Source organism: Schistocerca piceifrons, chromosome 5, assembly GCF_021461385.2.
Source record: "Schistocerca piceifrons isolate TAMUIC-IGC-003096 chromosome 5, iqSchPice1.1, whole genome shotgun sequence".
NCBI lineage: Eukaryota > Metazoa > Arthropoda > Insecta > Orthoptera > Acrididae > Schistocerca > Schistocerca piceifrons.
The window spans coordinates 218,786,855-218,803,799 of NC_060142.1; the positions used below are offsets into that span (position 1 = coordinate 218,786,855).

The 16,945-nt window shown below is 36.9% G+C and overlaps 1 protein-coding gene across 1 annotated transcript in view; it reads right to left on the reverse strand.

The window, feature by feature from the left end:
• The window catches only part of LOC124798902 (spatacsin), a 369,496-nt gene that overhangs the window by 112,147 nt on the left and 240,404 nt on the right, over positions 1 to 16,945 (reverse strand). The window contains exons 24-27 of the mRNA XM_047262433.1: positions 12,589 to 12,724; positions 12,285 to 12,494; positions 8,152 to 8,320; positions 7,881 to 8,062 (exon numbers count right to left, since the gene is read on the reverse strand). Of these exons, the coding sequence (XP_047118389.1) occupies positions 7,881 to 8,062; positions 8,152 to 8,320; positions 12,285 to 12,494; positions 12,589 to 12,724 (697 nt within the window). The remainder of the gene's footprint in view (positions 1 to 7,880; positions 8,063 to 8,151; positions 8,321 to 12,284; positions 12,495 to 12,588; positions 12,725 to 16,945) is intronic.

A 16,945-nucleotide genomic window follows, 5' to 3' on the forward strand; every position in this document is an offset into this window, starting at 1 on the left:
AATGGATGCAGATAAGTTATGTAAGCTAGTCTGGCATGACCTATAACAGACTGTCATGACCTCATTTCCACCAGTACCTGCCTTACACATTTGAAGGTACACATAAGTTTTCCTTCACACTCTGCTGGTCTAGTACTCCTGGGAAAAAAAAGAGTATAAAAGAGAACTGGCTTAGCCACAGTCTACACGTTGTTTACAGAATGAATGTTCAATCTTTAGAAGTTGGATCACAAAGATGATATTTGTGTCTGTGAAGTTACAAAACTGCTGAAATCTCTAAAATTCAACAAAGGCTCAAGGCCCAATGGAATTCTTGTGTCACCCACCAAATGTACAGAACATCCTTGTTCATCATTATTCCAATCTTGTTCCCAGCCCTGCACCCCATAGATGTTTGTAGTCAACCCATGTGCAAGACCTGTCCCATATAATCATGCACCATCTCCAACTGCTGTCCAGTTACAGGCAATTACTACCCTATCACAGACAGGAACACACGTCAAAGCAGCTATTTTATATATCAGCTACACTGCAGTTACTGTGCAACATTCTATTTGGGCATAACAAGTAACCCACTGTCTACTTGCTTGAATGGCCATTATAAGCTGCTTCACTATGCAAGCCATTTGAATACTTCCAGCACTAATTTCTCTGAACTATGCTGGTGGAAATTGTTTCCCCAGCATAACCCTGGACTCTCACAATCTCCCTAGCCTAAAACCTCCACTGCGTCACCAAATAATTCCCCTTTTCTCTTCTACCCACATCACTCCTTCCCTGTCCAGATTGTGTACTGTCTTCTACAGGGTTAGGAGTCATTGTTGCACTTGGACAAGTTGAGTAAGGTGACAAAATATTTGAAAAAGGCAATTAAAATGTGATAACACATTTTAAAAAGGTGTTTAAAAGATGACAAATTATTTCAATAAACAGATATGGCACAAATGAATTGTTTTCATTTTTGAAAATCCCCTGCCAAAGGTACTGGCTAAGACAAAATTAAATTTCTCAATTATGATCCTGGATGGGGATGGCCATTTTTTCCTTCATATACATTTATTAACATATGCAGTTACATTGTAATTTAGCATTGGCAATTCAATATCGGTAATCATAATTCACAAACAAAATCTACATCACATTTTTACAATTAATGGCATTCAACACTTCAATACTGGGCAAAGGTTAACAAAACACTTTTAGATTACTGTTTCTTAGGAATCATAGAAATAAATGAGGTAATAATATTAAATTTTATTTTCTAATGATTTTTCTGAATGGTTTCCACCTCCCTTTCTTTCACTCTTTCTTCCACTTGCATGGTTTGTGCCCCCTCTATGATTTTTCTGCCTTTAATTTTTTTTTTTTTTTTTCCGTGCTTTCCTCAGTTTAGATGAAACTTGTGAGCAGCTGTCTCGTAGTTACCGTATTTACTCGAATCTAAGCCACACTCGAATCTAAGCCGCACCTGAAAAATGAGACTCTAAATAAAGGAAAAAAAAATTTCCCGAATCTAAGCCGCACCTGAAATCTGAGACTCGAAATTCAAGGGGAGAGAAAAGTTTTAGGCCACACCTCCAGATTGAAACAAAGTTGGTCCATTCTAATATGAGACAGTAGTTTGGTTCGAGTCGTAAGCTTAGCAGTTAAGCTTTACCACGTAGCCATTGCTATGCGTCAGGCGCCTCCGTCCGTATTTATACGGGTACCCTTCCTTTTTCACGTGCTTCGTCTGGTTTGGATCGACTGCTTATTTTGCTTTGATCTGATAAGTGCCATTTTCTTTGTTATAGGTGTTTACGTCACTCTAAGCTGAAAATGCATTACTGTGCTGTGTCATACATTGTTTGTCGCATTCTGATAGTGCGTGTTTACGGCCGGTCGCCGCTCGCGGCATGGCTTGCTTTTGTGCGCGCTACCGCCGCTTACAATTAAAAAACAAGAGAGAGGAATCATCTCATTAGCGAAACAATAGCAAGAGACTGCTATTTGTTGTTACTTACACTGCTGCTTTCTTTGATAATGATCAACAAGAACCAAATAATAGACTGCGTATGATAGAACATGTTCTGAACGAGAGTTAGGCGAAAATTTTTCCCCGTTTGAAAATCTTTGCGGCCGCTTCTTTAGTACGTCAAATTCTGCACAGAAATTAGAGTCGTCTTAGATTTAAAAATCTAGTCAGTTGCCGTGCTTCATTTCTGACTGTATCACTATTAGGCATAAGAATAATATATCAACATGACACGATACGTATATTCTTCCGCGTTTGCTGTTGTCTCTAGTTTCGTAGTTTATTAGGCAGACAGGATTTAAATGAGATAGCAGGAAACACGAAAGAATACATGGTAAAATGTTTATATTCGTATTACTCTTATGGTGAAGAGAATACTGCATGTGATTCACATTTCATCAGGTTCCTATTAGCAACCATCTCTTCTCACAGGTAGGAAAAAATTCAGAACTTAGAGTTGGCCATATTGACAAACATCTCAAACAGTCTTGCCAGTCGGATTTTCATAGTACATTGAAATTCTGCTACATTCGAAGATGAACAATTCGGAATTTGTATTATTTCGTTGGATAATGTATGAAAATGCAGTGGTCAAAACTCGGGGCGGAGAAAAAAAGCTCGTCTTCCATCTTTTTTTTTTTTTTTTAAATTTATTTACTGACGCATTGGTTTTGGCGCCAGTATTTATCTTTGTGCCTACAAAGCTTGCCTGTGTAGCGCTACATATATTCGATGGCAGAAGTTAGTTGTGGTGGCACCTACCAACATTTTTCAGAACTTCCGCTTGCTTTGCACTCGATTCTAAGCCGCAGGCAGTTTTTTGGATTACAAAAACCGGAAAAAAAGTGCGGCTTAGATTCGAGTAAATACGGTAATGGACTTTTTTATGTTATTCTTCTTTCTAATCTCCTTTTCAAAATGCCTTTGATTTTGTTTTGCTTTTTGCTTTTCTTTTAATCCAAGTTTTCTTCTCCTTCTGTATTCTTCCCTATAAGCAGTATAATTTGTATGTGTCCTGTTTGTTCCTAATTAGCTGTGAGTAAATGGGCACAGAAAGGAAACATCCCAAAACATCTCCCACAGTCAAAAAACTGTTTAAAAATCTTTGCGTCATTGTTGCTTTGTCTTTTCCTAATATGTGCTTCAAAATGGAATATCTTTTCTCTATGTCCACATTTACATGGGGCACTGTAAGAGACACCTTAACAGGTTTTGGAATATTTGGATACTTTAAGTCTACAAATGACAAGTCTCTTTTTGAGATCTGCTGCTACCAGCAATTGTCAATACCTTTGTCATCCAAACCTGGGTCATCATCTTCAAACTATACAACCTTCCACTCCCACTCATGTAATAAGTAACCTTGTAGGATATTAAACAGCACCATTTTTGCAGCCTTTAAAATGTCACTGCAGCTTCTGCTCTTTATTCTTCCTTTGGAATCTATAAACCTAAAACTTTTCATTGGAACACTTGATATGCTTTCTTTTCCCTCAATGTTTGCCAGCTATGAAATAATGTTTTAGGGCTTTCTTTAGAAACCCCAAATTATCATATTCTTATTGTTTACTAATCTCTTCAGTTACTTGCCCACTAACAACTAGTTGGAAAAAAAAGGTAGCAGATTATCCAATATCAAAAGTTCACTACGAAGAACTCCAGAAATATTGTCAATTTTTCTCACAACAGAAACTTTAAAAACACAAGCTGAAAAGGTCTGAAGTATTTTTTTCATTTCTATATGCTTCTTGCTGCGTGAAATTACCAAATTAAGTTCTGCTTACATTAAAGGTTTTTTTAAAGCATTCACAATGGTATTATAGGATTTGGACTGAACAGTAGCAGAATTCTTTTGCAGAGGTATATGCTCAAGAAGGTCATACTGAATACCAGCCCACTGTTCCAAAATCCTGTTTGTTGAAGATCCTAAAGTAAGCCAGATTGTGGTCGTATGCCTCAAAAACTTGTGATGTGAAATGTTAAACTTAGATTGATTTCCTTCAAACTCTTTCCAGTGAAAGGGCCAATGTCAAAATAATATTAAATATTAACCAGAAATTTGGATGGTTCTTCACCTGAATACTCCAAAGCCTTTAAATAGGCGTTAAGCACCATACAAATGTTGCAAGTTCTGATGTTTATAAGTTGTCTGCCTCAGGTCTACTGGGCATCACTATCTAAAACCCTAAACACTTTTTTATTGGCATTAGTTCAGCATACAGATTTATTTAGGGACAAGTTAGCTTCAGAAAGAGCTTCACATAATTACTGATGCAATTTTTCACTCTCTGCTTTGCTGATAAACAAAGTTCTTAGGTGACACTTACCTTCTGACCAAAGTGTAATGGTTGTTTGTAATTACATTTAGAGTTCAGTACCTTAATTGGAAAAAAAGGAACCCTGGATCACTTTGTTGTCTGTGTGTCCAACTTTTCAAAACCATTTTTGTCAGGAATGGGCAGACATACCAAGTTGAAATTTGTGTCACACACCAAGAGCTATATTCCCTTGATGGTGCAAAAATTTTAAGCTTCTAAGTGAATCCAAACAAAAGCAAGAAGCAAGATTTCGCACTACAATGAAAAGATTTTTTAAAAATCAGATTGTCTGTCTGCCTATCCATCAGTTAAGATCGCTTTTTTCTCTGGAACTGTTATAACACATCAAGTTGAAATTTGTGTCACAAACTGAGGTCTATGGTACCTTGGTGACAACATAAACATTAGCTTCTGAGTCAATGAAGACATCAAAAGATACAGCCATTTATATAAAATATTTTGACACTTGCAGAATCACTAATCAAAACCCACAGGATCTTTTCCTTTAGTCTAAAACCACGAACTTTCGCAAGAAGCAAGGTTTCACTGTACATGCAAAGGAAAAAGTCATAAAATTGTGGATTTATAATTATATCACATGAAAAAAATGTTTTGTCATTGTTATCTGACTGTCTGTCCATCCATCTGTTAAGGCCTTTTTTCCTCAGGAATGGACAGACGTATAAAGTTGAAATTTCTGTCACATACCAAAATATATAGTCTCTTGGAGGTGTAATAAATGCAAGCTTCTGAATCACCGCAGCCAAAAGATATGGCCATTTAAGTCACATATTTTGATACTGGCAAACTCATCAATTGAAATCTGTAGGACACTTCCCATTAGTATAGAATCATGAAATTTGGCAAGGAGCGAGGTTTCACAGTACAAGTAAAGGAAAAAATCAGAAAACTACTAATTTGTAATTATATCACACAAAAAGTGTTTCTTTTGTCATTTGTTATCCAAATTAAAACATTCTCAAAATTCTTGACATACCTGGGATCAATATCTTGCCAGTTCAATTTTGATATCAGGCAAAAATTGTCAAGGTTCTCAATTCCCAGCATGGATTATCTGTTTACATACGCACTTAATTTTGTACAGAACCCTCAGTGCACAAGTCCTATTCGCACCTGGCCAATTTTTACTTGTCTCTAACATTGGTAGTCTCATCTTCTGACATACGTTCATGGAAAAAGTGCCAGCTCATAATTTGTCAGGTATCTCATTTTCTTAGACAAAAGTGAAAAATGTTAAGGAACACTATCAGGGATCACCATCTTAGAACACTAAAATTATAATTTGATGAATCCACAGAGTAATTTGGAACCACTGATTTCAATGTCCAAATCAATTCCGGAGTGATGGAACTATACTTGGTACTTAACATCCATTTTGTTGGCATATGTACTGAACTTTATGGTTGTTTCTAAATGTAATTGATGAATCTACATTTAACTTTGAAGTTACACTTATGTTTTGTTGAAAGTGAGAAATTAAAAACTGCCTGGAAGCTTGTTTGCCTGCAAATTAATACAGCAAGAACAAACACTGGAAAATAGTTCACTTTCACAAACATTCCCTTTTCAAACTATCAGTCTTTTCCAGACTGTCTTATAGCAATTTGCATTTTCCCACCTCAAAAAGTTTTTTTTTTTTTTTTCAATGGAACAGAATATGACAGAAGCTGTTTTATTACTACAGCAAAATTAGAATCTGGAACCAAAATAGAAGCAGTTGTAATAGAGGAAAATTTGACACCAACAATAGTCATACAAAATATTTAAAAAATGCTCAAAAAATCAAAAACGAATAATCTACATCAATTTTAAGAACCCATCATCATTGGAGTATGTCAAAAAGTTAGATGAACAAACACAAATAAAGAAATATGGCAACAAAAGTAAATAACTTTTTTCTTCCTAAATGAGCAGAAACAGTTGAAAATGGAATAAAAATTCAAAAAGGTAACAATGTTGAAATCAGGTGACTAAAGGAAAGTTAACTGACTCCTCACCCAGCTTCTTGCACCACTCTTCCTGCCCCATTCCCATGTGGGCATCCTCTCTCCTTCGCCCCCCCCCCCCCCCCCCCAGTTCTTCCACTTTCTCTATTCTGTCCCTGTCCCCCTTCTCACCTCCACCTTCCTCTCCTTTCCTCCTCTCTCCTTCCCTCTCTCTACCTTTTATATCATTCTGTCCTCCGAATTCCTTTCATCTTGTTCTGCAGCTATTGAGTCATCTGTTGAAAAATCTGCCTCACACTATTTCACTACCTCCTCCTCAACATTTCCATCCTCCCCTACCACCTTGCCACAGCCAACCACCAAGGAAACTGCTATCAATGATAGATAATCAACAGTTAGTCTTACTCCAGCTGTCAATGTGTGTGTTTGGATACTGAAGTTGTTGTGTGTGTGAATGTGTCTACTTTTTACTAGAGAAAGGGAAAGAGGTCAAAAGCTAATGTAAATACTGTTTTCTGTTGCATGTTTCTACATGTAACACATTATTCAACTATAGGTGAATGGTTGCTTTTCCTTTATTTTACATGGTGTTGCAATTGTCAGTGACAGGCAGAATGGTTACCAGAGTGCATTAGTATTGTTCATGTTTAGTGTTGGAAGACATGTTACAGTAGACAAGGGGCATGAACAGCATCAGATGTTGAGTGATCACTAAGATGTTCTGTACCCATGTGAGACAGCATTATTAGCACCTGGCAGAGTTTGAAAACAGCTTCATTGTAGGTCTCCATTTGGCCTTCAGGTTGAATCATGTAGTATCTACATGTGTGGGGAATTTAGATGTGACAATGGCCCAAAGTGGTGCTGTACTACCTTGGACACTGCCAGGTTCTTTCTACATTTCACTTGATTTTGTAATCACTGAAATAACATCACATATCCTCTCAACTCCCAAAGTTTCATTCTGATTTCTCATGCTCTTCTGGGTCCTTCACTCTTTTTGTCGGGCAGTCTGTAGAGGTGTAAATCCAAACTTCTGACTTTTCACATGCTGCAGTTTCAATAGTTTTTGGTAAACTATGCAACTAAAACTGCTGCTATTGCATGTGCAAATTAGGTTCTCACATGCAGAATCAAATATAGTTCTTACAGGGTTATTAGTTTCAGGTACATATCCATCAAAAAGGGCATATAAACACTTGAGATGATGTTTACAGTGATGGGGACTGAGGTTACTGCAAAATTAAATATCTTTTCTTTTGGGACTGACAGAGAGGTAGTCCAATCATAAATGAATTATTCAGAAAGTCAGGCCTTATGTAAATTCTGGCAACATATCTACGAGAACTAAAGAACAGAATTAAAATGATGGTTTGGCTTTGTGTTTTGTAAGACAGACAACTCTGTTGCCTTGTTTCTGTGCAACATCATGTCTTCATTTTATTCTATCTTTCAAAACAGAAATCTCTTACACTCACTATCGACAAGCACAACATTTTATCTGAGGAAATGCAAAGTAAAATTAAGTTGGTGACCAGAGAGAAAACCTTAATGGACTCTCAAAATATTAATTTTTATTACCTTATAAGTCAGCCCCAAATTTACAGAGACTCGATAGTACGCAATTATTCTTGAAGCGAGATGTTTCCCATGTTCTATACAGTCGGCAAGCTTCTCGAGGAGACAGAGTGTGTCCTGATATTCTTTCTGTGAATCATCTGCTTGGTCAGTACTTATGCTGTAGTTAAGAAGACTATATGAGGCTAAAAAAACAAAAAGGAATAGTTATGTATGTACATAGGTGTCTGTAGCATTAGCAAATGAGCAAACTTTTAACCAGCAACACGATTACCTGATGACATAGAAGAAAGTCGTTTTGACCTCACTGATTTTTTCTTGTATCCTCCTGTTACGTTTCTAGGTTGCTCTGGATTCAACAAAGCCCTATATTCCGCTGGAAGCTGATATGGTGTTAACTGACCTTCAGCTAAATCCATGCACATTAGAATAAGTTGCAAGTCCTGTGGAGAAACAAGAACCTATATCAATTTTGTAGTTGAGCAAAAATGCTAAGAAATAAATCAGCAGATAAAACATATATCTTAACAGAAATTATGTCAGTATAAGGATTATAATGAAGATAGGTGACATCACTCTTCAGGCAACACAGTTAACTGTGTATTTTCTATCGGAGCACCTATAGAGAGTGTTCAACAAAAATTGTTCTATATTCTACAGAGGATAGTACTTGTCAAAAAAATCATATACATAAATGCAGAAAACAAAAATATTCAGATATGGACAGAAACAAGGAAAAACCATTTTATTTTATGGACAATTTCGGAGTTAGGTTTTTCTAATTTGAATCTTATTTTTGAAAATTTTGTTGTTCTTTTCTGATGACTTAATTCTTAAGAGTAATATGTTCTTTACTTTGCTTTTTCAGTGGTACTTTGAAAGTGAAAAAATACTTATAAATTACAATACATTTACTGATGTCTCACATCAAATCTATCTATATCACTCAAAGTAAAAAAATCTATGATATCTGTGGAATGAAGAAAATGTCATATTTTGGAACATTTTTAAAAACCACCTAGTCAAAATATTTTTTGCATTATAGTTTATGTGAAATATTCAAGTCCCTAGATATGGGCCAGGACTTAACCTCCATTAGCAAAGACCCTTTTTTTAAAACTCATTTACTTAATGAAATATCCTCCCCCCTTTTTTTCCTGATTTCCCTCAGATCCTTTTCCTCTTTTCTCCTACATTGTAATTGCACTATTCATTTTATTTTAATTTCTCTTTTCTTCTCCTTAATCTCTCTTTACTTCTAACTCTGTTAATCTACCATCTCTGGCACAGTGCTTGCCTATGTTTGATGTTTGATCTCCTCCTTTTCTGATGGCTTCCCCTTCATTGTTGGCTCCCTTCATCCTCACAACAGGTGAGTCCCTCACATCTACAGGTCTGAGTGAACTACTCTTCATTTATAACACACCCAAACCTACTCTTCTTTCCTTCCCGAGAAAGGAACTCATATTTATGAAAGCTGGGATAGCTTCTTTTACATGTGGCAATAGGCAGCAATTAGAATTTCACCTCCTACAGGTAAATTCTTTTTTTTATCCTTCCCATTTCGTGATTTGCTTTGTCTTTTTCTTTTTTAGAAATTTTTGTGATAAATACTTTGTTGACTTCTGATGCAAGCGTTTTCTTATTGTGAAACTCACTCTTTTGCATTCAGTCACAACATTCTAAATAAATGTCAGGGCCAATCAATGGATATACTAAATCTTAAATCTCTAAGCAATAAAATGATACAAGTCATAATCCTATGTGATCTATCCACGGCTTTCAACAATGCAAATCACGCAATTATTATAAAGAATAGTGGGATTAAGTCATATCTAACAGATAGGAAACGAGACAACAATTACTGGAGGTAATGGGATTCCAGCATCACCTGAGTGAGGGTAGGGTAATTATTGGAATTTCACAAGACTCAGTATTGGGTCCCTGTTTCTTAAATTCATAACTGATGACCTATTTTCTTCCACTGTAATGTCCATCTCACCTTGTTGGTAAAATGGCAGAAAGTATCTGGAAACGTAAGTGAACAGTGCCTTTGTTGATATCCACAACTGATTTAGCTGTAATGGACTTGCTCTTAATATCACAAAATCCAGTGTGTAAAGTTGTACATAACACAAAAGGAACAAGAGGACACAAATTTAACATGTATTGGACAACAAATACAACAATTATTCTCCTCCAACTTCTTGGATCTATACACTGATGCCATATTAAATTGGTCCTACCATATTCCACACATGGCAAAAATGGTTTAATTCAGCATTTTTCCCTTAAGCATAATTGCATCAACTACATGTAGCAATGGGATAAGAGCTGCTTACTTCAGATACTGCCATTTTTGATAAATAGCCTTTTGTAAAAAAATCTTTGTTTTTATGCATTATGAGTGCTGTCCATGCAAGATGTTCTTGTAGGATTCTGTACCAGAAACATCAGATTCTGTACCAGAAACATCAGAGTTTCACACTGATTTCACTAATCATCTTCTCCCTCACACTGCTTTTACATATCGGACAGCAATGCAGACAGCAACACAGTGTCTGCTATGTTATACTACGAGTGGTGTGAGTGGTGGGTGCCTTGCATGACCAGTTTATCACGCCTCTGAGGAGAATGGTCACATGGGCCAATCCAATCATTTCTAGGACATATTAAGATGCCGCACAGAGCAAACACAGGAGTAGGGAGCTGTTGTATGATATACAAAGTGTAACTACTTTTTCTGGGAGATCTCCTATGAAAACTTCAGCTGGGGACTTGAGTTGTGCATGATGTTTGATCTGGCTGGACTTACTACACTGATTATTATCAATAACTGCATACAAATGATTTTCTACAACATTGATCATAATTGTGTAATACTTCATTCAAAACAGACATTCAGTGGTAATATGTAACAGTGGCAACAAGGAATTTCAAACTGTCCATGGTACATCATGGGCAAAGCCTTACTTGAAACTCTCAAGCAAACTCAGCAACAGATTCAATCCCTGGAGAAATTAAACAGTAGTATATGGCACCATTTGCTTCACAGAAAAGGAGAACTTTGAGAATTCCTTAATGTCAGAAATCTTGTCCTTTCTTCTTCTTTTTCTTCCTCCTCTTCTTCCTATACCATGTCTTACACGGTTGGCAGGTTAATCTGGATTTGGTAGTATTAGTGGTAGGAGGTGGCCAGATGCCCTTTCTGTTGCCAGCCCTTTCTCATTGGCACAGAATTTGATTACCACATCCTTCTTGCTTTTAGTGCTATCCCACAGGAAACTACATGAAAGTTTCCTTAATGTTTGTCAGTCTTATAACTGAGATAGCATGCTGGTACCAGCCCTGTATTCACCTTGTCAGATGTGGGAAACTCTCCAAAAACCACCTCAGGGCAGCCAGCACATAAATCCTTGTCATTAATGTGCTGGGTGGAATTGATCTGGAACCAGCACACCACCTAGAATCCACAAGTGTGGCTATCTGGGTATGTAATGTCAGCAATTTTATGCACAGTCATTAATCAGGGATTGTGTCATTTAGCTGGCACCAGATAGAGAGAGACAGCAGATTTCAAAATGACAAGATCTCTCTTCAGAATGAGTGTTGAAAATGAAGAGCATTTTTTACAAAAGGTGATAAATGAAAAAACATAAAATTTTTGAGGAAATGCATATTTGAAATATAATGATGAAAAAGAAAATTTATAATTTACACTGCTTTTGTAAGCATGATTCTGATTGTGTGTTTGACTTTTCATTGTTTATATCAGAGTAGAGGGACAAAGTTTCCTAATTTTTTTAAAAAGTCAATAAATGCAAAGATGGAACTTAAAAGTTTTGTTAATATACAAATTCAAAGTGATTTTTTCTGTTTCTTTTTTATCTTTAACACTAATTACAAAGAAAGCTACTCTATCGTTCATTTTGATTAGAGATACAATAATGTACTACAATATAACCATTTGTATTGTATTTTTCCATAAATGTTTGATAAGTAGAAGTACAAAACAATGTCAACAGTGCATTTCATGACCACAATAAAAAGTCAAAACAGAATTTCACAGCAACCAAACAAAATTCACCCTTGTACACAAAGGAGTTAATTACTTAGCCATAGCTTTCTTTTATTGTGTGATAAAGAAAACATTTTACCATGAGGAAATCTGTGTTCTCTGCTGCAGCTATGGCTTGTCCTTCACTAGTTATCTACAACGATTGCTTTCAGAAGCTCAAGAAACAGTTTAACTTTTATGCTTTATATGTGGTTTTATGACAGTCATTACAAGTGTACAATCATCTGACTTATAGCAATATGTTATATTATTCCTGTGAGTTTTGAGAATTTTACATGCTATCAATGATGAGGTTGTTACAGTTGTCTATTAATTACATAAAATGTTACCTGATTTTTATGTATGAAAAACTTCTGCAGCCTGCAACACGAAATTATGTCACCCTGGTCTAGCAATTTTCCTATAACAGAATCAAGTTTCAGTATTTCCTCAGTTATTTCTAAAGTTTTTGACTGCTGAATTTTGTCAACTCCTGATAACTCCAGCAACTGTGTTTTTAAATAGCAGAGCTTCTGAGTAACATTACTCTCAGGAACTGTCTGAAAAATGAAAATCACACTGTGTTGATTGTAAGGTATTTCAAATCAATAAAAATTGGAATGAAACAAAAATTATAACTAAGAAGATTGTAACCTGCGAGTTTGTATCTAAATGAATCCAGCACAGCCACATTTCAAATTCAACTTCATCTTCAATTTGTCGGTCCAAGATGCCACTGCTTAGTCTCGCTTTCTGGTACCACATTAATGACAAGTGCAGGATGCAGTATCTGAAACACGTTTGGTGCATATTGTGAGTTTTTAATCATCTTCTGCATTTAGAAGAACATTTTGTATTTGCCTTAGTACTCACTGAAATTTCAGTGATGCACCTGGCAGAAGATAAAAAAAGGTACAAAAAGGATAAACATTGAACAAACATTATGTATCATAAATAACTCAGCTGTAGTCTCGGGATAGAGCCTTTGACTAGGAATAAAAATGTTCGATCCAGCCACTGTTTAAATTTTAAATAAAACTCATCAGTACTGGTGGCTAAAGAGTTATGGTATGAAAAGACACCTTTGTTCTGACAAGAACCTTGTCAAAGAGGGTGAAGGAACAGACTGAGTTTCACAGCAATCTCTTGCCCTCAGTGTAGAAAATGCCCTAAATGGTGAGAGAATCAGCAGTTATCAACAGCATGAGGATGCAGAAGGCAATAGAAACCACTGCATCAAGAAAATGTATGCAGTCGCTCAGGACACATTGCCTGTAACAAAGTAGGACGACAATCCTTTCATTGTCAAAAGATTTCAGATCAGACCCCATTTGGTTCTCCAGGATGGGAAGCCTTAGGGGTCTTACTGCAAGGAAATGACTGAATAACCAATAAAAGGTTATCATTCTGTGAGTTGTGGCATGAAACCTCAGAAGTGGTAGGGAAGCTAGAATATCTGAAAAAGGAAAAAGCAAAGGTTCAAGTCAGATATAGTGGTTGTCAGTGAAGTGAAACGGAAAGAGCATAAGGATTTCTGATCGAATGAATATACGATAATATCAACAGCAGTAGAAAATGGTATAATGGGAGTAGGATTTATTATAAACAGAAAGGTACGCCAGAGAGTATGTTACTGTGAACAATTCAATTGTAGAGTAGTTTTTGATAGCTATCCCATGCCAACAACAGTAGTTCAAGCATATGTGCTACGGTCACAAGTAAAATCTGAAGCAAGAGAGAAAGTATCTGATGGTATTCAATGGGTAACCCAATATGTAAAGGGAGATAAATATCTACTAATCGTAGGAGGTTAGAACACAGTAATAGGGGAAGGAAGAGAAGGAAGAGTTACTTGAGATTGCGAACATGGTAGCAGGGATGAGAAAGGAGAAAGCTACAGCAGTGTTCAAAAATCTCAAGAGGAGTAGGTATACCTGGAAAAGGCACAGAGTTACAGGCAGGTTCCATCTGAATTACATCATCATGCGACAAAGATGCCAAAATTAGAAACTGGATTATAAGGCGCACTCAGGAGAAGAGATAGGATTGGATTGTAACTTCCTAATAATGAAGAGTAGACTGAAGTGCAAGAGAATCATCCAAAATAATCAGTGTGGAAAGATATGTGCTACTGAAGTAATGAAGAACAATGAGATGCATTTGGATTTCTCTAAGGTTGTAAAACTGTTGAACATGTTCAGCGAAAGACAGGAATACATCAATATATATCACTTAGTAATTAAATAAATAGGAAGTGCAGAGAAGCACAAGTGAAATGATTAAAGAAAAATGTAAAGAAATCCAAAAGGAAATGGTCACTGGAAGGACTGATTCAGCAAATGGAAAAGTCAAAACAGCCTTCAGCAAAACAAAATACAATGGCATTCATATTAAGAGCATAACGGGCATTCCACTGTTACTCATTGAGGATGGTTGGTTGCTTGGGGAAGGAGACCAGACAGCGTGGTCATCGGTCTCATCGGATTAGGGAAGGATGGGGAAGGAAGTCGGCCGTGCCCTTTCAGAGAACCATCCCGGCATTTGCCTGGAGTGATTTAGGGAAATCACGGAAAACCTAAATCAGGATGGCCGGACGCGGGATTGAACCGTCGTCCTCCCGAATGCGAATCCAGTGTCTAACCACTGCGCCACCTCGCTCGGTACTCATTGAGGAGAAATTGAAAAGGTGGAAGAGTACACTGAAGGATTTTGCAAAGGGGAGGTCTTGTCCAACAACATGATAGGAGAAGGAACGGGAGTTGGTAAAGAAAATGCAGGAGGACAGTATCAGAGTCACAGTTTAATAGAATTTGGATGACTTGTGATCCAATGAGGCAGAAGGGATGGATAACACTCCTTCTAATTTGTAAAATCATTGGCAGAAGTAGCAACCAAATGAGTACTCAAGTTGGTTTGTTGAATTGCGAGACTGGGGATACACCATCAGAATTTTGGAAAAGTATTATTCACACAACCTCAAAGTTAATGAGGGCAGACAAATGTGAGAACTATCACACAATCACTGTTGTTGGGTGACAGCCAGTTTGTCGTTTCGAAAGGTAGAGATCTGAGAGAGGCAGTTTTCATTCTGTGACTGATAATGGAAGAAAGACTCAAGAAAAATCAAAACATGTTAATATGAAAAAGTGTTCAACAGTGTAAGATGGTGCATGATGTTCAAAATTCTGAGGCAAATAGGGGTAAACAATAGAGAAAAATGAGCAATATACAATTTGTACAAGAACCAAAAAAGAACAATAAGTAAGGAAGACCAAGAATGAAGTGCTAAATTAAAAAGAGAATGAGACAGGCATGCAGTCTTTTACACCCACTACTCAATCTACACATTGACGATGCAATGATGGAAATAAATGAGAGGTTCAAGAATGAGATTAAAATTTAGGGTGAAAGGATAACAATGATAAGATTCACTGATCACACTGCTATCCTCAGTGATAGGAAGATCCGGGGTCTTGCTGATCCATATGGACAGACTAATGAGTACTCACTATACATAGGGAGTAAGCGGAATAAAGACTGAAGTAATGAGGAGTAGCAGAAATGAGACTAGTGAAAAACTTAACATCAAATTTGGCGACTACAAAGTAGATGAAGTTACGGAATTCTGCTAGCTTGGAAGCAAAATAACAAGAGACAAAATACAGAGGACATAAAAAGTAGGCTAGCACAGTCAAAGGGACATTCTTCACCAAAAGAAGTCTACTTGTTTTAAACACAGGATTTGAGTACAAAATTTCTGAAAATGTACATTTGGAGCCTACTGTATTGTAGTGAATCATGGGCTGGAGAAAACTGGAAACAAGAGAACTGAAGTGTTTGAGATGTAGTAGTATAGAAGGATGTTGAACATTAGATGGGCTGATACGAGGTTGTCCAAAGAATAGGCAACAGGAAAAGGTAGACATGGAAAATACTGACAAGAACAAGAGACAGGATAATAAAACAGGTTAACACACTTGGGAATTACCTCCATGGCACAAGAGAGAGAGCTGTAAAGGGTAAAATCTGTAGAGGAAGAAAGTGACTGGAATACATCCCACAAATAATTGAGCATGTAGGGGTGCAAGTGATACTCTGAGATGGAGAGTTTGCCACAAGAGAGGAATTTGTGGCATGCTATATGAAACCAGTCAGAAGATTGATGACCCATACACATCATAAATAGAAAACACACACACACACACACACACACACACACACACACACACTAAAATACGTAGTTCAATAGAAAAAGAAAGATGCAAAGGAGGAACAAAAGGATCTTAGCATACAAGTGTTGGATAGAAGAAATGATTACATTAAACCTTTTACCACCAACAGCGCAAGACATGTTATGCAACATAGAAGCAAGAATTTGGTCATTAGTTGTATTACTAGAATCCTTTGTACATTTTTTTTTTCAATTGATTGCATTTTGTTGATCTGTCATGAAGATATACACTACATTATACCTTGCTTCCTAAGCACTTCCTAGATAATTGGTGGGGACATGATTCCCATCATACGGGGGTTGAAACTTTAAGAGTGGCAACTATTTATTTACAGCTCGTACAAAATAGATCTTCAAAGTAGTCACCAGCATTGTGTATAACCCATTGCCAGTGATGTGGAAGTCGTGGAATATTCTTGGCAGTGCCAGTTGCATTGACAGTTCGAGCGGAGCGGTCTATTGCCAAACGAATTTGTAGCAGTTCTGAAGCGAATGCCTTGGAGTGTTTCCTCCAGTTTAGAAATCAAGTTGAACTTACGAGGGTTTAAGTCAGGGGAGTGCAGTAGGTGTTATAGCACTTAGCAGCCCCATTAGTCAAACAAATCAGTAACAGCTTGCACTGTATGTGCTTGACCCCTGTCCTGTAAAATGATGGTCAGGTCCTGCACAAAGTGTCATCACTTCTATCTCTAAGCTGGTCATAGCTTGTGTTCCAAAACTGAACAGTATAGAAACAGAAGTAATGACAATTTCTGCAGGACCTAACGACCATTTTGCAGG